This window comes from Mangifera indica, chromosome 9 (genome assembly GCF_011075055.1).
Source record: "Mangifera indica cultivar Alphonso chromosome 9, CATAS_Mindica_2.1, whole genome shotgun sequence".
Lineage (NCBI taxonomy): Eukaryota > Viridiplantae > Streptophyta > Magnoliopsida > Sapindales > Anacardiaceae > Mangifera > Mangifera indica.
The window spans coordinates 17350921-17375847 of NC_058145.1; the positions used below are offsets into that span (position 1 = coordinate 17350921).

The 24927-nt window shown below is 33.6% G+C and overlaps 4 protein-coding genes across 10 annotated transcripts; all 4 read left to right on the forward strand.

The window, feature by feature from the left end:
- Window positions 1-1468: 1468 nt before the first annotated feature.
- LOC123226175 (nuclear transport factor 2-like) lies at window positions 1469-20109 on the forward strand. Of its 7 annotated transcripts, none has more exons than XM_044650686.1 (7): window positions 1469-1673; window positions 16972-17149; window positions 18104-18467; window positions 18832-18953; window positions 19063-19122; window positions 19561-19621; window positions 19757-20109. In XM_044650686.1, exons 2-7 carry the CDS (start codon window positions 16973-16975, stop codon window positions 19960-19962), a joined length of 990 nt encoding a protein of 329 aa, XP_044506621.1. In that variant the 5' UTR covers window positions 1469-1673; window position 16972; the 3' UTR covers window positions 19963-20109. The 7 variants fall into 7 exon arrangements, with proteins under 7 accessions (XP_044506621.1, XP_044506626.1, XP_044506625.1 ...); XM_044650690.1 differs by lacking the exon at window positions 1469-1673 and adding an exon at window positions 15697-15937 and having other exon boundaries at window positions 18104-18394; window positions 18828-18953; XM_044650685.1 differs by lacking the exon at window positions 1469-1673 and adding an exon at window positions 15698-15937 and having other exon boundaries at window positions 16969-17149.
- LOC123226360 (malonyl-CoA:anthocyanidin 5-O-glucoside-6''-O-malonyltransferase-like) lies at window positions 7244-8641 on the forward strand. The gene has a single exon (XM_044650862.1). The coding sequence runs from the start codon at window positions 7277-7279 to the stop codon at window positions 8639-8641; it is 1365 nt and encodes a 454-aa protein (XP_044506797.1). The 5' UTR covers window positions 7244-7276.
- On the forward strand, window positions 9497-11084 carry LOC123226174 (phenolic glucoside malonyltransferase 1-like). The gene has a single exon (XM_044650683.1). It carries the CDS (start codon window positions 9522-9524, stop codon window positions 11025-11027), a length of 1506 nt encoding a protein of 501 aa, XP_044506618.1. The 5' UTR covers window positions 9497-9521; the 3' UTR covers window positions 11028-11084.
- Window positions 20110-21989: 1880 nt separating the features above from the next.
- LOC123225194 (ninja-family protein AFP3-like) lies at window positions 21990-24820 on the forward strand. The gene is made up of 2 exons (XM_044649094.1): window positions 21990-22897; window positions 24108-24820. The coding sequence occupies exons 1-2, from the start codon at window positions 22228-22230 to the stop codon at window positions 24518-24520; spliced, it is 1083 nt and encodes a 360-aa protein (XP_044505029.1). The 5' UTR covers window positions 21990-22227; the 3' UTR covers window positions 24521-24820.
- The last annotated feature ends 107 nt before the right edge of the window (window positions 24821-24927 follow it).

Genomic DNA, 24927 nt, shown 5'->3' on the forward strand with positions numbered 1-24927 from the left:
TGATTTATTCGATTCAAGTTACGATTTAAATTCCAATGTCATGTTCTTCCAGTGCTAATTATTTTATAATATGTGCATTTGAATGTTGCAAAAAATTAAACTATGAGATTCAGACAACTGAGAACTGAGCTGTAGCCTGCAGATCATCGAACTGGCTTAGCACGTAGTGTGTATATATATTAATTAATTACATCAAAGGAAGCAAGATTCAACATTGCATCTAGAATTGCCCAAAAGTTACAGTTCCATCCAAGCCACGAATAACGCCTATATATAAAATATATGCACACAATTTGCTTCTAACTTTCGACCAAATGATTCCAAATTTTGGAGAAATGTCCTTTCATATTTAGCATCCAAATCTCATATGAACAAGGGCCTTGTAGTTATTATTTATTATAATGGTAACATTATTTATGTGAATATGGATATTATTTACTTTGTATATGATCTTTGATATTATATCCAATAAATTTGAATAAGCTCGAATTTAAATTTGTCATCTAACATTCAAATTAAACATAAATAATTTATATTCATACTTAATTTAATTCGAATGTAATAAGTCATAGATAAATTAGAAGGGGCAAAAGACTATTTTTCACCTATATTTTAATTTAAATTCAAAATCACACATACGGTAGTTAAAAAAACTAAATTTTCAGTCATGACTTAACTTCTATTAATTTTTTTATTAGAAGTAAGGACAGAATAGTTATTTTATTATTAATATTAAAAAAATATAAAATTTATTATCTTTTTCTTTGGGTTTAAAAACTAATAATTTCAACATTGTCTAAAATTTTTAAATTTTGAAAAGTAATATTTTCACCCCCAAACCTATGTTTCCATATTTTTCAAACGTAGTTACCCCCAAAAACTTTCAAAAATAATGGTTTTACCCCCACTGTTTAACTTTAGTTTTTGACATTCTTCTAACGTCCTCTCTAATATTCTTTGGCACTTGAGTCAATGGTAAACATTAGTGCGACGAAGAGACCTTTGTCCATATAGTTAGGAGGAGAAAAAGGTCAAAGAAAATGTCAAAAGGGATGTTAGAAGCTAAAATTGAAGAATGAGAGTAAAACTGTTTTTTTTGAAAGTTTTGAAAGATAATTATAGTTTAAAAAATGTGAAAACTCTAAATTTAGAGAATAAAGAGTTACTTTTCAAAATTAATAACTTTAGGTAAGGATGAAATTGTTAATTTTTAAAATTTATAGGAGAAAAGATAATAAATTTTTTATTTTTTTAATATTAATAATAAATTAATAATTTTATTCTTATTTTTAATAAAAAAATTAATAAAAATTAGGTATAAATAAGAGTTTTCAATTATGGTACGTGCAATTCTTAAGTTAAGTTAAGACTTGGGTACCCTTTGCCCAATTAGAAGTACCTATTACACAAAGGTGTACGTAATGAACACCTTCTGAATAAATGACAAAGGCCCGGAATTATGTTATCCAAACCTGGAATACAATAAAACCCCGACAAGAGTAACAAACAGAGCCTGACCAAAAGTCAGGAAATTCACCGGTTTCGCGGGTATCTTTCTCTCTCTTCCGGGCCTTTCGCGCGGAAACTGTACCTCGTCTTCTCTGTTTCTACTTCACCTTCATCACTTTACCAACTCCTACTTTTTTGCTAGCTTTAACGTTGCCCCATTTAAGGTGCCCTCTTTTTTTAAAGCTCTTTATTTTTACTGATCACACTTGGTTTTTTTCATTTTGGTTTTTCTTATCATTTTGTTAATTAGATAGCTTTAGTTTGTTTTCTAAATGGTTGATACTTCTTTTATTCTTTCTGTTTTTGATTTTGAATGTTTACTTGTCATTACCTTCTCTTTGATCAGCATTAAATGGCCATTCTAATTCTATTGGGTACTTGTACTTCGTTATTATTGCTCATATTGTTGCTGATTGATAATATATTGATTTTCTATAATGGTTATGTTTAGTTTTGTGTTTCAAGTGTAAAGTTTTTAGCTTTTTGGTGTTTGGATCATGGTAAAGGAGCTGTTTTTGCTTTGAAGATCAAGACTTTGCATTTTTGGGCGAGACTAATTTTTAAGCTGTGTCTGTACTTTGTTATGTGTTGTAATTATAAATTGCGTGGTTCTTCACTGTATGAGTGTGTAGCGTGAAACATTTTTGCAATAATTCTTTTAGGGTTTCTGTAAGAATGTGATTTTGTATGTGGTGCAAGTTATTTTCTTGTTGCTTTGAGAATGTTTTCACAGTGTTTGAATTTGGGCTGCATTTGAAAGTTCCCATTTGGTATAAATTGTCCAAAATTTTTGAGGTTGAAAGTTGATGGGAGCCACATTTAGTAATAGAAGGCTTGTTGCATAGTATCTATGTGGGGTACATAAAGGTTTTTGTTTTGGTGATTTCCATTGTATCAGATGCTAGAGGTTTTAAAACCTGATCACTTTGCTGGCCTCTTGTTATTTGTATGCTAATTTCTATGGTTGGGGCTTGCTGTTCTGTTCTTTACAAGATTATCATGCCTTGTGTGATTGATGTTTGTGTTATTATTTTTTCCCCACTGTTATAGAAAAAGCTTAATTATTGAAACATTCTTATGTTAATGTTTACTTGTTGCTATTAGCAGAATGGCCTTGCAAACAGCAAGTCCTTCCAGTGCCCAAGTGGTCGGCAATGCTTTTGTTGGATAGTGTTACCATATTCTTGTCCATTCTCCTGAGCTGGCATATAAATTTTATTATGATTCAAGCATGCTAAGCCGACCAAATGCCAATGGTGAAATGACATCAGTGACAACCATGAAAGTAAGTTTCTTGGGAAGTCTTTTGATTGTATAATTGATATTATTGTTTGGACTGTATGGATACTTGTAAAATAAGTTGATATATAACTTTGAGTGGAGTAGGCTATATACTGGGAACATTTATTCTCCTTTTTTTTTTTTTTTAACCATTTAAAAGTTATATTATGCTTTGGCCATTCAAGAAAGTCTAATGATTTGCATATTCCTCACATATGGTTTACTATTTACTTTTATTGTGGCCATTTGTTGGCTAGCAAATGGTTGATTTACAGCAACTTAAGGATATTCATAACTATTATATCATCTAGCTCTTGCTGGCTAAATAAGGCAATTCTCAGTCTTACATCTTGACTGTGCTCATGAAATTGTCTAATTAGTGTAATTTTAGGTTTTGGTTCATTTGAGGGTTGATGTTGTCTAACAATGTACCTCTGTTGGGTAGGTAAGTTCATGAATTAATGGTCACAAGGATAATTTAATGTTATACTAGAGGGAATTTTTATGGGGAAAGTATATGATGAAATATGTAGTATGCAAAAGTTTCTTCTTGATACGTAAAACTTAATATTTTTAGCTGGTATAATTTTTCAGAATAGATTTCTTTTCCACCAATTTTTCCGGTGGAAAATGACTTTGCCATGCTTGAGATTTTTGTGGAGCGACAAATGTCTGTATATGTCTCCTTCACTATAGCATGATGAAAATTGGTTTATATATGCTGAAGACATGCTTATTCTTTACTCTTATCTTACCTTGTTTCCCATATTTAAATTCTTAAATGATTCATGTACTCTTGCTCCTCGTAATTTTCGTTACTTTTTGTATCTACTCCCATCTGGTCAATTCTCTGTCTAAAGATGACATCAGAATCTTGTTAGTTCCCTTATGATTCTTTTATAACAAAGAACGAGATAAAACTATTGATTACGTTATTATTTTTCTTGAAGCAGGGTATAAATGAGAAGATTCTTTCCTTGGATTTTAAGAACTGTGAGGCAGAGATAAAAACTGTTGATGCTCAGGAATCCCATATGGGTGGATTATCTGTCTTAGTAACTGGATGCTTGATGGGCAGTGACAACTTAAGAAGGAAATTTGTACAATCATTCTTTCTTGCTCCACAAGACAAAGGCTATTTTGTTCAGAATGATATTTTTAGGTATGTAGAAGATAGTGAAGTATTGGAAAAGTATCCAGTCAATAACATTTATGACACCCCAGCAATCCCCCATTCCAAGATTCAGGTACGTTATACTTTTCTAGGGGAGGGGAGAATTCTATTCATTTTTATTTGTACTAGAAAAAAGTCTTTCTATCTCCACAAGACAATTGCTATCCTGTTTCATGCGAAAGTGCGTCATGCATTACATAACAGGCCATACATTCTAGATGGCAGCTCGAATTGATTATTATTTTTAAACAATATTATATCATATAATGTCTATATGAAAATTGACGTGATTCATTTTGTATGAAAATTTTCTTGGACAAGGCAACTTAAAAAAAATGTAAAATAAGTAAAGTTAAATAACATGACAACGAAATGAAATATTATTTTAGGTTAGGAACGGCAAATTTATTAATATCGATTGTTAATTTATCAAATTATGTTAATTCTTTGAAAGTATGATACTCCAATTTGTCAAGAGATTTATAAAACGTTTGAGAAAGAGAAAATGTGAATGAAAAGTAATGAGAATCCTTCGTTTCTTTAAAAAAAAAAAAAGGATTGATTTTCTTATGATTGTAAAAAGAAAAAAAATTATTTTATTAGCAGATAAGGGTTATGACATAAGGTCAGACAAGTATATTATCATATGAGCAATGTTATATGTACCTATTTTTGATACACAATTCACGTATACAATGATATGTCATCATGTAATTAGGTGATTTTAAAATATGTATCATCATATGATAAAGAAATATTCAATCACATGATAACACCTCATCTATGTATATAAATTATGTACTAAAAATGGATAACTATAGTTTTATTGTTATCATATTAATTATAACTATTTTTGTTTTGTAAAATTAGCAATGACTACATCTCATGTTTGTGGGAATGAATTAGGGGAATTACACTTGAAAATATATGATCTTATGGTAGAAATCATATCATATCTGTTTAGGTGCAATTTTGGTCAAATCATATATTTTTGACAGTGATATGACTTGAATTACAAGCTTAAAGTTATTTTAACATCAAAATTCATGTATTTGTGTATGAGATTTAGCCTATTAGGAAGACCTTATCGAGAGGTAACGATAATACGGTAAGACTATTATATTATTAAACTATTTTATTGAAAAATAGCTATAGATTCTAAATATTGAGATTGTAAGTATCAACTTGGTACAATATATAAGTGTATGGAGAGAGCAAGTCCACTAAATTAACCCGCTCAGAAGATTTCATATAGTTGGTAATCTCAATGTTTGTGGAATACATTCTCTTTATGGATAGCGGTGCATATGATGTTTAAACTTAAAATCATCGAATGTCTTGTGCACTGATTGATTTAGTTTAACACTAGCACAACGTAGAGTTTTTCGAAGGGTTATCAGAATGATGGTGGTTGACTATGTCAAAGAGTGTAACAAGGTTATAATGGATCAACAAAAAATTTATCACTCTTGGATACAAGAGCATATATCTCAATGTGTAGTTTGGTTATGACAACAAATTAAAATCCACAGTTACAGCGGGAACATGTTGACACTCAATCCAGTAATCTCACGATCATTGTTTGACTAACTAGACTTTATGTTAAGGATGAATTGAGATAAACACTATTTATGCGTCTCAGCTTTGACAAGATAATAGATGATAAAAGAATTTGAATGCACAATAATCGTACCATTGAAAAAGTTAAACATCAATCTTTTATTGATTCTTTATTGGTTGGATAGCTATAATGTCTTACTAAAGGTCACTCATGTTTTATAAATGAATAGGTGATTAATTGTGAATTAATCACAAATTTTATCCACTATCAATGATTTATGGGTTGCACACACAAAGGGCAAATAGTCATAATTGAAAGGTTAATGATTATTATGCACAAAATAAATCATATTGTGATTTGAAGCTCTATTTATGACTAAATATGGATTTAACATATCGTAATTGATGTTTTACTCATTGTTAAATCTAAGTGTATAGGATTAATATATTATAGGTTAATAGTAATAATCTATTTGTTTAGGGGTTGGAATTAATTTGTGGAAGTTGGATTTGGATCTAATTTATATAGAGTGACTTAGCTTGAGATATATGAGATATATCAAAAATGGTAAATTTAAATTTCAAAAAATGTGTCTTAATATATAGAAATAAATATTAATAGCATTTAAAATCTAATTAATATTTATTAAGGGATTGTCATAAGTGCATTTACGTTAACTCATGAGCTCAATTATATAAACAGTTGAATTAGAGTTATAACTTATCATTCATCATAATATATAATTTGCGAAACCTTAGGGAGAAAGAGTTCTTTCACAACTTTCACTCCTCATTTATCAATCTTTGGTGATCTAGAAATCACTTGAGCCTTAAACAATCTTTTATATTGTTGTATTTTCGTAGTTGTTTTTGTGTGGACAAGCAAAGGTCTTACTATATTGTCAGAAATACTGGATTTGGGGTGGATTTTAGTTTGAAAGAGTTGTCAAACACATGTTATAATTCGAAACTCTCTTTTTATAAATATAATAACCCTTATATCTTAGGAATAGGGTATAGTGGTCCAAAATTTTTATTTTTTTAATCTTATTCTATTTTCAATATCAATTACACTTTGGACTATGAAAACCCGACAATTTTGACATCAGAAATCACATTTTTGTAGGAGTGATTTAGCCTATCAATAGGATCACACTTCTTTGGATGCGATTTAAACTAAATTACAGTTAAAAAAAGTGTGATTTTGACTTTAGATTTACATCGGGTTAGGTGTGATCCAAAAAATTACACTTCTTTGGATGCAACTAATGTGAGATCGCATATTTCCAAGTATGATTTAACGATTTAAAGTCAATCTTTTTTTATTTTTTATTTTTTAAAAATTATTTTATGATTCAATAAAAGTATGTGTACCTATTTTGGATACATAAATGTATACATATTTATATGTATCATCACATAATTGAATAATTTTGAATTAATAATAAAATAATATCTAATCATATATAATTATATATCAAAAAAATATATATAATATTACTTTTATCCAAATCCACGATGAAAAATAGTAATTTATTCTAGAGTATCGTTGCATTTCTCGCTCGCCCATCATCTTGGAGGATCCCAAGCACCTCATAATTGACGAATTTGAATTAATTCTAATTAGCAAATTTTAATTATGCATAAATCGTTATCCAATGCAGGCTATTTCAATCCTAACTACGGAACTTCACAGGGAAGAGAAAGAGAGATTTCCTCATTTCTTGTTCACAATATTTCTCTCTTGATTTCATGGCATCTTCAACATCACACACTGTGAAAATCCAAGAGGTGACCAAAGTCCTTCCATCCTCCGCCGTCTCAGCCACCGAGCTCTCTCTCCCACTCACCTTCTTCGACTTATTGTGGCTCAAGTTCCCTCCTGTGGAGCGTCTCTTCTTCTACCAAATACCCCACTTGACATCTCAGTTTTTCAACTCCGATATAGTCCCCAAACTCAAGCAATCTCTCTCTATAACCCTTCTCCATTATCTCCCTCTTGCTGGTAACCTCATGTGGCCCCAAGACACCCCTAAACCAGCCATCTACTACTTCCAAAACGACGGTGTTTCGCTCACTGTTGCAGAGTCCAACGCCGACTTCAATTACCTCTCAGGCTATGGACCTCGTGAAGTTGGTGTATTTCATTCTTTGATACCCCAATTGTCTATATCCGACGATAAAGCGGCGGTCATCGCTATCCAAATAACATTATTTCCCGATGAAGGTTTCTCCATTGGCTTCTCCGCTCATCATGGAATACTCGATGGGAAAACTTCAACCATGTTATTAAAGTCTTGGGCTTATATTTGCAAACAAGATAAACAAGACCCTTCCTTGCCATCAGAACTAACTCCATTAATCGACAGGAGTGTCATCCAATACCCTACAGGAATTGATACTTTGATGTTGAATGGCTGGTTCGACTCCAACTCCCGAAGCTTGAAGCTTTTGACAAGCAAAGCAGTAGATCCCAATTTACTTCGAGCGACGTTTCAGTTTAGCCGTGAAGATATCAAGAAGCTAAGGGTTAAGGTACAAGAAGATACAAACCAGTCAGAACAACTTCATTTATCAAGTTTTGTGCTCACATACGCCTATGTAATCGTTTGCTTAACGAAAGCTATAGGAAAAGAAGAAGAAGAAGGTGAGGTTCTATTTGGATTCACAGCTGATTACAGAACCCGTTTAGAGCCTCCGATTGCAGTGAACTACTTCGGAAACTGTGTTTGCTCCCATGGAGCAAGGGAAGAAGCAAAAGATGTAGTGAAGGAAGATGGTGTTTTTCTAATTGCAAAGAGGTTAAGTGAGTGTATGAAAGAGTTAGAAAAGGGGGCAGTTCTTGAAGCAACGGGGGAGAGGCTTGCAAGTTATGTTCCATTTATGAAACAAGGGGCAAAAGGAATAGGGATTGCCGGGTCGCCCAGGTTTGAAGTTTATGGGACGGATTTCGGGTGGGGAAGACCCAAGAAGGTGGAGATTGTGTCAATAGATAAGAATGGGTCCATTTGTTTGGCAGATAGTGGAGATGGAAGCGGCGGTGTTGAGGTTGGTGTAGTTTTAGAGAAGCAACAAATGGAGGCTTTTGCTTCCGTGTTTGCCAATGGACTGCAATAGAACATGTTTATTTAATAATATTGCTACAATACTTAACATCAGTCTGCTTTCAATTTTATTTTTGAAATATCAAAGCGTTACATTCAAGAAATGTATTGATTTAGTAATCATTCAATAAACAAAAACAATTGTTTCATGCAATTATATTATTTGTTATTTGTTATTGGTATGGGGTTTTGTGGCAACCGCAAATCATCAGTGTAAAGCGGAGAAATTAGAAGTAGATTTAAGTCAAGTTTTATCTGAATTAAGGTTAGTTTGAATAAAAAAAATAATTTAGGCCTTCTTGATTTGATAATGTCATCGTTCCAAAAATATCAAAAAGCCTAAAAAATGGAGGGTCATCATAGATAAAAAAATAAAAGAAATTAAAATATTGTTAGAAAAGATAAATATGATAATAATTTTTTGATAACTCATTAGATTCAAACTAAATTGACTTAAAAGAGTTTGACTTATTCAAACTGAACACCAAACTAGAATCATATCAAATAAGGTCAAATCTAGTTCTAATAAGTCAATTTACAAATATTCTATTTCATGAACTTGATCAAAAATATTGTCTCAATTTTGTAAGGACTTATAGAATAAATAATGTTATATGTATTCAATTTTAAAATAATTTTTTATTATTAATTTAAAATTATCTAACCAAATAATAATATATAATTTAGAAATCCGATTAAATTCTAATCTGGAAAGGGTTGATTGTTTATTTATTACACAATACCTTGTCATTATTTTTCAACAAAATATACCAGCTTCACGCCTCCTAATTCAACCAACCTTATTATAATATAAACATTTGCGATGAGTTGGAATCAGCAAGGCACCGATTCCGGAAGTTCCTTCAAATATTAGACGGCAAATAATTTGAGAAATGGCAATATTATATTCATATGTGAAAAGTAAACGGACTTATATTCCAAGAGTTGTTGTGGCTTCTCATTCAGAGAGCATCTGTATCTTCATTCCAGCTTTCATGGCGTCAACCAACACCATTGAAATACAGGAGGTTTCTCAGGTGACTCCTTTCTCAGACTCAACCACTCAGTTTTCCCTTCCTTTAACAAAATACGATACGTTTTGGTTCAATTTTCCTCCTGTTGAACGCCTTTATTTCTATCAAGTCACTGACTTAGCCCCTCAATTCTTCAACTCGTTCATTCTCCCAGACCTCAAGCGCTCTCTGTCTCTCACTCTCCTCCATTATCTCCCTCTCGCTGGTAACCTTATCTGGCCCCCAGATGCCCCCAAGCCATTTATATGGTACTCCCCAGGCGACGGGGTTTCAGTCACTGTTGGAGAGTCTGCCGCCGACTTCAACTTCCTTTCTGGCAAGGAAGTTCATGAAGCTGCGGAGCTTCATCCTTTGATTCCTCAGCTGTTGACATCTGATGACAAAGCAGCCATGATCGCTATTCAAATAACTTTGTTTCCGAATGAAGGATTTTGCATCGGAATAACATCTCACCATGCCATACTTGATGGGAGAAGCTCAACTATGTTCATCAAGTCTTGGGCTTATTTATGCAAACAATTAGGGGAAGATCTAGAAGAAGAGCCTTTTTTGTCACCAGAACTGATCCCGTCTTTTGACCGAACAGTCATCAAAGACCCGACTGGAATCGACATGGTGTATGTAAACGACTGGTTCTCTTATACAAACACTCGAAGCTTGAAGCTTTTGCCAAACGTACTACCTAATACCGATAGGCTTCGAGCGACATTCGAGTTGACCCGTGAAGATATTCAGAAACTAAGGAACCAGGTATTGCTCAGATTGAAAAAAGACAATGAAAAGGAGGAGGATACAGCGCCAAAACAGCTTCATTTATCAACTTTTGTGCTTACACTGGCATACGCATTCGTCTGTATGGTTAAAGCTAGAAGAGGGGATGATAACAGAAGGGTTATTTTCGGGTTCACGGCAGATTTAAGAGCCCGTTTAGATCCTCCAGTTCCATTAAATTACGTTGGCAACTGCGTCATGTCAGAATTTTGCTCTGCAACAGCGAAAGATTTGGCAGAAGAAAACGGGGTTTGCTTGGTTGCAGAGAAGTTAAGCGAGATGATAAAAGTAGTAGAGGGGGGAGAGCTTGAGGCAACAGAAGATAGACTTTCAAAGTTGTTGAAATTGATGAAAGCTGTTATTGAAGGAGTCCAAGGCCTTGGCGTAGCCGGGTCGACGCAGTTTGAAGTTTACGGATCGGATTTCAGGTGGGGGAGGCCGAAGAAGGTAGAGATTGTGTCCATAGATAAGAGTGGAGCCATTGCATTGACCAATAGTAGAGACAAAAGCGGCGGTGTTGAGATAGGTGTCGTTTTGAAGAAGCAAGAAATGGAAGATTTTGCTTCTTTATTTGTTGATGGGCTAAAAGATTGATTCCAAATTATAAAAACAAGTTTAATCTTTATTCAAACATGGTTTATTTGATTTAAGTTCGGATTTTAATAATTTGAGCTTGATTTATTCTATTCAAGTTACGATTTAAATTCCGATGTCATGTTCTTCCAGTTCTAATTATTTTATAATATGTGCATTTCAATGTTGTGAAAAATTAAAGGCCAAAGAACTATTTCCCACCCAAAGTATGTGTTTTTATCAAGTTTTTCCCCTGTTAACTTTAAAAATACCATTTACTTATCTATGGGTGGATAAATTTAATGGAATCCTAACTCCTATATCATTTTCCCCCTAAAATTTCAAAAACTAACAATTTTCTCCAACCCAAGTTTTAAAAATAGCGTTTTCCCTTTTAGGGTTTTCAATTTTTCAGAGTTAGTTTTCTAGCATTGTTTCTTTCTCTCCGGTGACCTTCAGGTGACTCATCTTCCTCTCCTGCGTGGCCTCCTTTCGACGATTATGCTGGGCACGGTCGTCGACTTATCTTCGTCTCTAATGAAGACGAATCGTCTTTGTCTAGAGACGAAGACTCTTCGTTGACGAGGAGTCTTCGTCGACGATAGTTTCCAGGACAACCGTCAGAAGGAGGTCGTTTCGAAGAGGAAGAGAAGTCGTCTGGAGGTCACCGGAGAGGAAGAAATTGCATCGGAAAACTAACTCAAAAAATTGAAAACTTTAGGGGGGGAAATGCAATTTTTTTTAAACTGGGGTTAGAAAAAATTATTAGTTTTTAGAGTTTAAGAGGAAAAATAAAATCAAATTTAAGTTTATTTTTAATAATACAGATAAAATAATTATTTTACCTTTAAAACTGTTAATTTTAACTGACCACGGGTGAGTAAATGATATTTTTAAAGTTAATGAAAAAAAACTCCAGAAAAACGCGTACTTTGGGTGGGAAATAGTCGTTTGGCCAAAATAAAACTATGAGATCATATTTTAATTCAGACAACTGAGAACTGAGCTGTAGCCTGCAGATCATCGAACTGGCTTAGCACGTAGTGTGTATATATATTAATTACATCAAAGGAAGGAAGATTCAAGATTGCATCTAGAATTGCCCAAAAGTTACAGTTCCATCAATGCAAGCCACGAATAACGCCGATATATAAAATATATGCACACAATTTGCTTCTAGCTTTCAACCAAATGATTCCAAATTTTGGAGAAATGTCCTTTCATATTTAACATCCAAATCTCATATGAACAGGGGTCTTGTAGATATTATTTATTATATTCTTAACATTATTTATGTGAATGTGGATATTATTTATTTTGTATATGATCTATGATGTTATATCCAATTAATTTGAATAAACTTAAATTTAAATTTGTCATTTAACATTTAAATTAAATATAGATAATCTATATTCATACTTGATTTAATTCGAATGCAATTAGTCAAATAGATAAATTAGAAAGGGCAAAAGACTATTTTTTATCCACATTTTAATTCAAATTCAAAATCACACTTGCGGTAGTTGAAAAAACTATATTTTCCCCCATGATCCAACTTCTGTTAATTTTTTTTATTAGAAATAAAGACAAAATAATTATTTTACTGTTAATATTTAAAAAATATAAAATTTATTATTTTTCCCTTATGTTTAAAAACTAATAATTTTACCATTGTCTAAAATTTTTAAACTTGGAAAAGTAATATTTTCACCCCCAAACCTATGGTTTTCATAATTTTCAAACTGTGTTACCCCCAAAAACTTTCAAAAATAATAGTTTCATCCTCACTCTTCAACTTCAGCTTATGACATTCTTTCGGTGTTCTCTCGATATTCTTTGGCACCTGAGCCAATGGTAAACACTGGTGCGACGAAGAAATGTCTCTCCTAGTCTCATGATGGTGTGACGAAGAGATATTCGTCTCTTCGTCGCACAATCTTTGTCTGTCGGGTTAAGAGGAGAAGACGGTCAGAGAAAACGCCAAAAAGGATATTAGAAGCTGAAGTTAAAGAGTGAATGTAACATTCCTCCCTAGAAATACTACCTATCAAAGGAGAAATGTTACGAATTAATATCCAGAGCGTCTATTTTTTTATATTTTAAAATACTTTAAAATAAACGTATCACTAAAAGTGTTTAGAAAGTATTCTAAGAAAACTGAAAATCTGGAAGCGAACAAAAGATATATATACTCATATGAAAACTCATATGAAAGCATCTGAAAGCATCTGAAAACAGGGAGTAATAATATACGACTGTACAATCATCTCAAAAAGGTCGAAAGTCGACAAAAACATGCCATTGAATGCATGTAATATAATCCAGAGATAACCTGCTTTAGCCGGATCTATCTTCGCTGATCTGACCCTACCTCACAGTTACCTCGATCACCTGTACCTGCAATCAAAAAAGAAAAGGAAGTGAGAGATAAGAACACTCAGTAAGGAAAAGAATTAAGTAAACTATCTCTTTTCTTGTTCTAACTCACTCTCGGGACTCAACCTCACTCATAACCCCTATAAGAACTCGAGGGGATAATCTAGTTCATGCTTTACTATTTGGGTCATACTTTATCCCATCTGGTGTCTATTTGATACTTTTTGAAAGTTGACTATAGAGATTTGACACTTTTCTAAGCTCGAGCTCTCTTTTTTTCTCTCACTATACTATTTATGAATCTGAATTGAGCTCTACTGCGAGCAGACACTACTGTGGGTCTATGTCCTACTACGGACGTGCCCTAGTACTGGCAGTGTAATGTAAAGTGCCCCTTCATAGTTCATAGCATGCATGCGGGCCTTATATCTTACTAATTTTGCTTCCATCTAAATCTATTCATAACTCACCAGACCATACTTTTGGGACAACCCCTGAATCTTGAGCCCCAAATTCCTTTTCTTGCTTTTCTTTCTTTTCTTCTTCTTTTCTTTTTCTCTCCTTTCTTTCCTTTCCTTTCCTTTCTTTTCTTTCTTTTCCTTTCCAAAACTGTGAAATATTGTTCACAACTATGTTTATTTGATAGGACAACCTTCTTTTTCATACAATTTCACAGTCCAAACGGTTTCTAATTCATACAAGCTATATATCATTGAAAAGAGGATTCAAAGAGCTTTTTAAAAAGCTATAATAGCACTCATAATTCATTCGATAAAATAGTCAAAACATGAGATGAAATTAGTGGTAAAAACTGTCTTTTCTGTTTATTTGGTAAAACAGTCCTTGTGGTTCATACAATATTTAATAGTCCAAATGATCACCAATTCATACAAGCTATATATCATTGAAAAGAGGATTCAAAAATCTTTTCAACAAGTTATAATAACACTCATAAATCATTAGATAAAATAGTCAAAACATGAGATGAAATCATTGGTAAAAACTGTCTCCTCTGTTTATTTGGTAAAACAGTCCTTATGGTTCATACAATATTTAATAGTCCAAATGATCCCCAATTCATACAAGCTATATATAATTGAAAAGAGGATTCAAAGAGTTTTCCAACAAGATATAATAACACTCATTATTCATAAGATAAGACAGCCAAAACATAGGACGAACTCAGTGGCAGAACTATAAATATTGTTCAACTCTCTGTCATCAATAAAATCACACATATAGACACCTCAAATGGCAAAACAACATTTCTCTACTTCAAAATCATCATTTATAACATAGATCCAAGGAACCAAAAGCTTAAAACATGTAACATATCAAGGATGATACCTCTTACCTTATTTCAAACCAATTTTTTTTGCAAGTTGGCTTCATTTTCCTTGTCTTGCTTCATTTATCACCAAAATCACTTTAAATCAACACCAAAACATACTAACATATTCATATAACATACATCCAATATATATAAACATGGGAAGAGAGAAAAAGAAAGAGATGTTTTGGTTACCAAGCTCCAAAAGTATTTCTTCTTCTTTTCTTTCCTTACTCTTCTTTCAAACTCTTCAAATCATCCACTTTCTTTCTAAAACATGAAGAAAACAAGCATGAAAGGGCTGGCTGCTGGAGCTTTACGGGAGAAAATGATAGAAAACACTTGAAGCTTCCTTTTATTGTTTTGTGTTTTTTGACTTTTCTCTTTTTCATTTACATCTTTATCTCTTTATCTTTATCTCTTTTTCTTTTTCTTTTTCTTTTCCTTTATATATATATATATATACATACATATACATGTAAAAATATATATATACTTAAAATGAAAAATATCTCAAAATATGGTTAAAAAACGTAATTACCCCTAGAACATACCTGAAAGTATTACAGTAAAGATGAAATTGTTATTTTTAAAAGTTTTAGAGGATAATTATAATTTAAAAAATATGAAAATTCTAAGTTTGAGGAATAAAATATTAATTTTCAAAATTAAAAACTTTATGTAAAGGTGAAATTATTAAATTTTAAAATTTATGAGAGAAAAGATAATGAATTTTATATCTTTTTAATATTAATAATAAATTGATCATTTTATTTTTATTTTTATTTTTATTTTTAATAAAAAAATTAATAAAAATTAGATTGGGAGTTTAAATTCGTCAATTATCGCAAATACAATTATTAATTTGAGTTAAAGGTTGGATGGGACATACCCTTTGCCCAATTAGAAGTTCCTATTACACAAAGGTGCTCGTAATGAACGCTTTCTGAATAAATGACAAAGGCCCGGAATTATGTTATCCAAACCTGGAATACAATAAAACCCCGACAAGTGTAACAAACAGAGCCTGACTAAAATTCAGGAAATTCACCAGTTCGCGGGTACCTTTCTCCCTCTTCCGGGTCTTTCGATCGGAAACTGTACCTCGTCTTCTCTGTTTCTACTTCACCTTTATCACTTTACCAAACTCCTACATTTTTGCTAGCTTTAACGTTGCCCAACAAACAGAGCCTGACCAAAATTCAGGAAATTCACCAGTTCGCGGGTACCTTTCTCCCTCTTCCGGGTCTTTCGATCGGAAACTGTACCTCGTCTTCTCTGTTTCTACTTCACCTTCATCACTTAACCAAATCCTACTTTTTTGCTAGCTTTAACGTTGCCCCATTTAAAGTGCCATTTTTTTTTAAAGCTCTTTATTTTTACTGATCACACTTGGTTTTTTTCATTTTGGTTTATTTTATCATTTTGTTAATTAGATAGCTTTAGTTTGTTTTCTAAATGGTTGATACTTCTTTTATTCTTTCTGTTTTTGATTTTTAATGTTTACTTGTCATTACCTTCTCTTTGATCAGCATTAAATGGCCATTCTAATTCTATTGGGTACTTGGACTTCGTTATTATTGCTCATATTGTTGCTGATTGATTTTGTGTTTCAAGTGTAAAATTTTTAGCTTTTTGGTGTTTGGATCATGGTAAAGGAGCTGTTTTTGCTTTGAAGATCAAGACTTTGCATTTTTGGGCGAGACGAATTTTTAAGCTGTGTCTTTATTTTGTTATTTGTTGTAATTATAAATTGCGTGGTTCTTCACTGTATGAGTGTTTAGTGTGAAACATTTTTGCAATAATTCTTTTAGGGTTTCTGTAAGAATGTGATTTGGTATGTGGTGCAAGTTCTTTTCTTGTTGCTTTGAGACTGTTTTCACAGTGTTTGAATTTGGGCTGCATTTGAAAGTTCCCATTTGGTATAAATTGTCCAAAAGTTTTGAGGTTGAGAGTTGATGGGAGCCACATTTAGTAATAGAAGGCTTGTTGCATAGTATCTATGTGGGGCACATAAAGGTTTTTGTTTTGGTGATTTCCATTGTATCAGATGCTAGAGGTTTTAAAATCTGATCACTTTTCTGGCCTCTTGTTATTTGTGTGCTAATTTCTATGGTTGGGGCTTGCTGTTCTGTTCTTTACAAGATTATCATGCCTTGTGTGATTGATGTTTGTGTTATTATTTTTTCCCCACTGTTATAGAAAAAGCTTAATTATTGAAACATTCTTATGTTAATGTTTACTTGTTGCTATTAGCAGAATGGCCTTGCAAACAGCAAGTCCTCCCAGTGCCCAAGTGGTCGGCAATGCTTTTGTTGGACAGTATTACCATATTCTTGTCCATTCTCCTGAGCTGGCACATAGATTTTATCATGATTCAAGCATGCTAAGCCGACCAAATGCCAATGGTGAAATGACATCAGTGACAACCATGAAAGTAAGTTTCTTGGGAAGTCTTTTGATTGTATAATTGATATTATTGTTTGGACTGTATGGACTTTTATTTTTACTTGTAAAATAACTTGATATATAAATTTGAGCGGAGTAGGCTATATACTGGGAACATTTATTCTCCTTTTTTTTTTTTTTTGACCATTTACAAGTTATATTATGCCTTGGCCATTCAAGAAAGTCTAATGATTTGCATATTCCTCACATATGGTTTACTGTTTACTTTTATTGTGGCCATTTGTTGGCTAGCAAATGGTTGATTTACAGCAACTTAAGGATATTCACAACTATTATATCACCTAGCTCTTGCTGGCTAAATAAGGCAATTCTCAGTCTCACATCTTGACTGTGCTCATGAAATTGTCTAATTAGTGTAATTTTAGGTTTTGGTTCATTTGAGGGTTGATGTTGTCTAACAATATACCTCTGTTGGGTAGGTAAGTTCATGAATTAATGGTCACAAGGATAATTTAATGTTATACTAGAGGGAATTTTTATGGGGGAAGTATATGATGAAATATGTAGTATGCAAAAGTTTCTTCTTGATATGTAAAACTTAATATCTTTAGCTGGTATAATTTTTCAGAATAGATTTCTTTTCCACCAATTTTTCCGGCGGAAAATGATTTTACCATGCTTGAGATTTTTGTGGAGCGACAAATGTCTGTATATGTCTCCTTCACTATAGCATGATGAAAATTGGTTTATATATGCTGAAAACATGCTAATTCTTTACTCTTATCTTACCTTGTTTCCCATATTTAAATTCTTAAATAATTCATGTAGCTCCTCGTAATTTTCGTTAGTTTTTTTATCTACTCCCATCTGGTCAATTCTCTGTCTAAACATGACATCAGAATCTTGTTAGTCCCCTAATGATTCTTTTATAATGAAGAATGAGATAAAACTATTGATTACATTATTGTTTTTCTTGAAGCAGGGTATAAATGAGAAGATTCTTTCCTTGGATTTTAAGAACTGTGAGGCAGAGATAAAAACTGTTGATGCTCAGGAATCCCATATGGGTGGAGTATCTCTCTTAGTAACTGGATGCTTGATGGGCAATGACAACTTAAGAAGGAAATTTGTACAATCATTCTTTCTTGCTCCACAAGACAATGGCTATTTTGTTCAGAATGATATTTTTAGGTATGTAGAAGATAGTGAAGTATTGGAAAAGTATCCAGTCAATAACATTGATGACACCCCAGCAGTCCCCCCATTCCCAGATTCAGCTTTACGGTCTGACATACCTGCTCCAGTTAATGCTGATCTCCCTGAGACTAGTGAAGCTCAAGAGGAAGGTATATTTTTCCTTGTCTCTCTGTGTGTTATATGGTAGATTGAGGGCTATTATCTGGAAAACTTGTGTTGATATGCCTATTCATAGATTCAAAATTCTCTGATCTTTTCTGATGTTAAATGGAAAATCATACTTGCAAAAGCACACTAATGGCCTGTTATTCGCTCACATACTAGAAGGTAAGGTTGGTGTAAAAGAGAGGTATTAGGTTCAGATCTTGACAATTAAAGAAAGAAAATAAGTCACTGTAATGGGACTATTAGAATTGTCATACTGATTTCACCAGTTTGCACTCTAGAGCTTCTTGATTATTCTCTACTTAGTTCTAAAAATTGGTCGGGTCTGATAACTGTTCTTCTACTCAGTTGAGAGCCACTCCATTTGCATTCGGAATTTACCCTTATACACGAAAAATGCTGAGCTTGAGGCAGAGTTAAAGAAATTTGGACCAATCAAGGAAAGAGGTATTCAAGTTCGAAATAGTAAGGTTAGTTTCAAACACACTGCATGGATAAAAACATTTTTGTCTTCTACAAAGTTTTGCATTACTGAACATAGCTGACTTTTCTTACTAGTTTCGGTGTGTTGGTTGACAGGTATACTGTCTTGGCTTTGTTGAATTTGTGTCTTCAACTTCTGCTGATAAAGCAATTCAGGTTTGTCACTAGTGAATCCATTTCTTCTTCTCACTGATATTCAGCATGTACTCTTTTTTACATATATTGCATTTGAATTGCCTTATTTGGCTGATAAAACTGTCTAGCAAGATTTCACTAAATTGTCATCACATTGAAACTTCTATAGCGATTCTAGAACCATCAGTGATTGGTGAACCCACCAATCCATTTGCAACTCCTTTGGAAATCTTACCCGCATGGTATTTCTTTCCCCTATATCAAATACTTTGCACAGTACCCAACAAACTGTTGGGTGTTCTTTTGATGGTTTCAGTACCCTCGGATTTATTAACAGTACCCATTTTGGAAATATTTAATGAATTTCAAAACCCATTTCGCCATCCACTAGGCCATTGAATTTTTTTTTTTTTGTAGTATTTGTCTTTGTCTGCTTTTAATTGAAGTGCACTGTTCTAGGCTTCACCTGTCACTATTGGAGGGCAAAAGGCTGTCATCGAGAGAAAGAAAAACACTCGGGGTAAATTGAAATCATCCATGCTTCTTAATGTTGGTCTCCTCGAAAATTAGAAATAATAAAGTACTTAAAATTTAGAACTCTGCATGACCAAATTTTAGTGTATGACAAAACTGTTAATGGTGATGGTTCTTGCAGTTGGCAGTGCTAGAGGTAGTTATCCTCCTGAAAGAGAGAAGATTCAGATTGACAACATCAGGGTACGTGGAAATTATGCTGGTGGCCGACGTTTTGAAGGGGATTTCTCTGGTCGAGATAATCTGGGCAAGGTGAAGGTTATCAGCAAGGGAGAGGGAGACAGGAGAGGTAACCGATCAGGTGTACCGAGGCAGACAGTTGAATAACTTTGGTCAATCTGGTCCTTTGGTTAATATACATTTAAACATATCTAGACTGATCGTCAGGTTCCGATGAAACCGGTTTGAGTGGCCAGTCCAGATTTTGGTTTATGTTGATGGAAATGAATGTATAGTTGATCCAACTTTGATTAAGATTTGATTGTTCCCAACCAAAACCCACAAAGTCCAGAAAGGAGATGTTAAAACTGGACGAATGACTGAGTAATATTATTACTATATTACCCACTTGATATACTTTAATTATTTATTATTTTTAAATTAGACTGGCAAATATTATAAATTTTTTAATAAAATTTATAAATCCCTTTCGCTTACAACATCATGGATTTGTTTGGTTACTTTATTAGGTCTAATTTCATCCTTTGAATTTATGTTTAGAGTTGAAAGCAATTCAAGTTGTTCCAACTTTGATTGAATTAACTAAATTTAAATTTAATTAGACTAAGATCGGATTAAGGATTAAATTTATTTTTATAATGAAGTTGAATTCAAATTTATTTAGATATTTGAAATCAAATCCTCAGCCAAAGTTGTCTTCAAATGTAGTCTTGAGTTCGGATTTTATTAATCTAACCGAATTCAAATCAAAGAAATTTTATATTATTTAGTTAATGGGGTTTATTGATCTTGCTTCAATTTGGAGTAGATAAAAATTAATTAATAAATATAAAAGAAAAATCAGTAAAAATTAATTAATTAATATAATAATGTACAAACAAATAATTATTAAATAGAACACTAAATATCTGACACGACACGTGCTTACGACACGCAATTACGACTTCGCTGTCTCCCAATGAAATTCCCGAATTGTCGCGATCCGCAGTTTGCAAGCCTGCCTAGCTGTCTGTAACCAATAGAAACCGAACAAAGAATGTAAAGTACATGCAAGAGACACGTGGCATAACCCAGTTCACTAACCAGATCATCCTAATTTTAACAGTGCAATTTGTGCAACTTGGCCCACTTGCTTGATTTTTTGCGTGTTCTCCGGAGATTCTTTATCTCTTTTTCTCACATTTTCTTTTACGGTATGATTCTTACACCGTTTGATATGCTTTCACCTTTGGATTCAACCATATGGAGGAGGTCCTCTTTAAATTTGGGCTTGGATTTAACTGATTAAATTGGAGTCAAATATCAAATTTATTTTTACAAAAAACAAATTTTTAATTTGACTCTATTTAAATTTAAGTCAATTATCGGATCAAGAATTAATTGCCATTTAATCGAATTAAATATCACCTCTTTGGTGTTCAATCGGTTTAAATTTTTTTAGAATAAAATTTATTTTAAATTGAACCTTATTTGGATTCGCTCAAAATCAAATTCAATCTTATGTGGGTAATCATTTTTGAGAGTTTGGTTTTTTAATAATATGTAAATAAATTATACAAATTTATTCATATAATCTAATATAATATTATTTTATTTGATAATTTTAAAATTAAAAAATAATTATATCACATAATTACTATCTCAATTTAGATGAATAAGTTAATAATATTTATTTGTATTCTTAATTTTATTTTTTTATAATTATTATAATTATATATAAAATTATGATTAATCAATAAAATAAATAATATTTTATATATTTATAATTAGTATGAATCTAAATATTATTAATATATGTCATCACGATGCAGTGTTCTTTTTCTATAAATCTTCCCTGATGATGCTAACGTACATCAACAGCCATGCGGATGCGTCGCACCAGAATTTTCCCAACCGAAACGCCACGCTGAGGCAATAGCCAGCCATTCATTGACGAGATGAGAAGATGAGGAGAAAGAGAAAGAAAAAAGACAGAAGAAAGCGGCCGGCAGGCTGGCAGCTCAGCTAGCGAGGAAGGAGACAGGAAACCCAACCAAAGAACTCCACGTGTCATATCCTCAGACAAGGTAAAACCTATCTGACGATAGTCAACAACACGTGGCAGCTCCAGAAGGGATCCACATACATGGTACGACACGTTCATAATCTATAAAGCTTTATCCGCGGACACAGCCAAGCGATGGAGACGCCTTGGAATCTGGTTTTTAACACCACGTGTGATATTTTCATCTGCCCCTCCTTCTTCATGCCCTCCACGTGTCACTTTCCCATTAACTATACGGGGTGTTTACAGTAATTTACTTCTCTTTCATTAATGGGTGAAAAAAGAAAAAAATGAAGACGATGATTGATGAAGAAAAGGAATTATATTTTTGTTTGTAGTTTTTATTATGATCTGGGTATTTTTAATTAATGGCGAAAGACGCTCATGTGAGTGGTTTTTCTAGAGATCTGTTACAGAGATTCGTGAATGGGACGAACCAGTTTGTTTACAGTGATTTTCAACAAGGCGGTGGCGGTTGCGGGGGGAAAGAAACGGAGGAGATTGAGCTGAGTTTGGGGCTGTCGTTGAACGGACGATTTGGGGTAGACCCAGAAAGAGAAAATAAGCTTAAAAGATCATCTTCAATTCCCCTTTTTTTGAACCCAGATGGAAATTGCGGTGTTAATATTACAAGGACATGCTCGTTGCCTACGCAGACTGAGGAGGACAGGAGGAAGAGGAAGGAGCTGCAAACTCTGAGGAGAATGGAAGCGAAGAGGAAGAGATCAGAGAAGCAAAGGAATTGGAAGACTTCGAGGGAAAGAAGAATAGTTTTTGGGGGAGAAGAAGAAGAGGAGGAGGAGGAGGCTAGTGTTGATGGGATTTTTGGGGCTGAAAATTGTGTGCAAAGTTGGGTTAATGGCGTCAAAGGAGCCAATTGTAGCATTTTAGTCAAGGGTGTTGGTGGTGGTGGTGAAGGAAGTTTACTATTACCACCAGGTGCACCGCCGCCGCCGCCGCCGTCACAAGGCTCAATTGGATCATCACAAGGGAGTGGCTCATCTGGGATTTCTGAATTTGAGAGTCAGCAATTTCAAGGTATTATATGTGTATGATGAAATTGTGTTCATTATTTTATGAGTGGATTTCAAATTGGTTCATTGTCTAGATTGGATTTCAAACGGATTTAGAGTCAGTACAATTCAAGACTGTTTAAGAAGAGTATTACATAGAGCTAAGAGTTCACAACCGTTGGATTACCACAATTAGGGGTGTTATAAAAAAATGCCTTATATGGAACTGGAGATCAGGGTGACCGGAAAACTTTTTTGTTACTTGTTAGGATTTGGTCAAACTGGCTTTTCAGTTCGATTATTGTTTGTAAACCAGTTAATCAAACTAAACTCGTTTTAAATGTTATAGAAACCTTTGAAGGTATCAACTTTTGTTGAAGATGCGAACGTTCATTCAATTTTCTATTGCTCATTGTACAAGGATCGACCTTGTTTCACACTATTCTAGGTGAACTGAAGAAAATTTGAAAGAGATCTGTGGTCTAAAACTTAGAAATTTATTTGAAAAGGGGTATGTAATATTTTTTGTTTGGTTCAAAACTGCTTAATTTCTCAACCAATTCGATCTACGGTTTTTTCTAAACTAAGAATCCGGTTTAGTTAACAAAAGCCAAACCAGTTCAATTGACCATTTTCGAACACCCCTAACCATAATTTCTTGCTGAGGAAGACAAAAATAAATGGAGTAATGGGCAGAATGCAGCCCTTCATTGTTAACCAATGTGCATAATTAGGCCATATTAGACTTGGGACCTTTCACGAAGGGTGATCTAACAATTGCCTTGTGAGGCATATTAATTTGTGGTACATTGACAAGTTCCTTGGCACATAATCCAAGCTTTAAGTGGTTTAATAATGCCCTACACCTGAGTCATCTGGGGGCACCCAGTCATGGTGAATTGTCTTCCACATGGAGTCAAAACGAAGTTATCTGAGGAAGATCCGTGTAATTCTGTTGTTCCTTGGTACAATACTCCTGTTAAATTTTGACTCTCTTCAGGCATATTCAAGCGGTTGTAATATGCCTAGCCAGAAAAGGGCAGTGGATGAAAGAGACCGACAGATTTTTCTTTGTCTTGATTTCACTTGAACTGTTCATATAACATTTGTGGCTTCAGCTTTTTCTGCCTACTGGATATATATCGCATTTGTAATTTAATGTTTTATGTCTGGAACCTGGAAGATTTCCTATTGCATATGGTATTCATCCCAAGTTATTTTACTTCTCTTTTCAGGATTGAACAAATGCACTGAAGCAGTCAGTCCTAAAAGTGTTCAGTCTACGCCGAAGAGCGAGCACAAATTACCAACCAATCCTAAAGCACCAACTGCAGAAAAATCAAGTAGATTTGTGGGGGCCGCAACAAGGGATGAATCGAGTAAGACGACAGCTGCTGAAAAGGGAGTGAAAGAAGTGGTGAGAAATGTGCTAGAAGATATGCCTTGTGTGTCCACCACAGGTGATGGCCCCAATGGGAAAAGAATAGAAGGATTGCTTTACAGGTATAGGAAGGGCGAGGAGGTGAGAATAGTATGTGTTTGCCATGGTAGCTTTCTCTCGCCAGCTGAATTTGTGAAACATGCTGGTGGTGGTGATGTTGCACACCCCCTGAAGCATATAGTTGTTAACCCGTCCACCCTTTTGTAGTGGTAATGTGTTGATACCTCAATCGAAAATGGTTATGAAGCTTCCCCTTGTTTCTTAAAAAGAAAATCTGGACAAGGCATTTCTTTTGTATGCAATACATGATAGCATGATAACAATGGTTATAGAGCTCTCAGGGTGATTTCTAAGTAGGTTTTCCGGCATTCTACAAAATTAGATGTCCTGATTCTTTAGTTCAGCTCTTCATTTACTCATCAAAAATGTTAGCTGCTTTTGGAATCTTGAAAATGTTTATAAAAATATCATGTCCTGGATTGACAGGCAAAAGTTGTTGCTTTTTTAGTGGCTCTAGAAATCTTCCATCCTATTTATCTGAGATAGACAGCTTAATTGATGATTGCGAATGAAAACGGGCTACAGAGACAGTGTAGCAGAAGTGGTTACCTGCA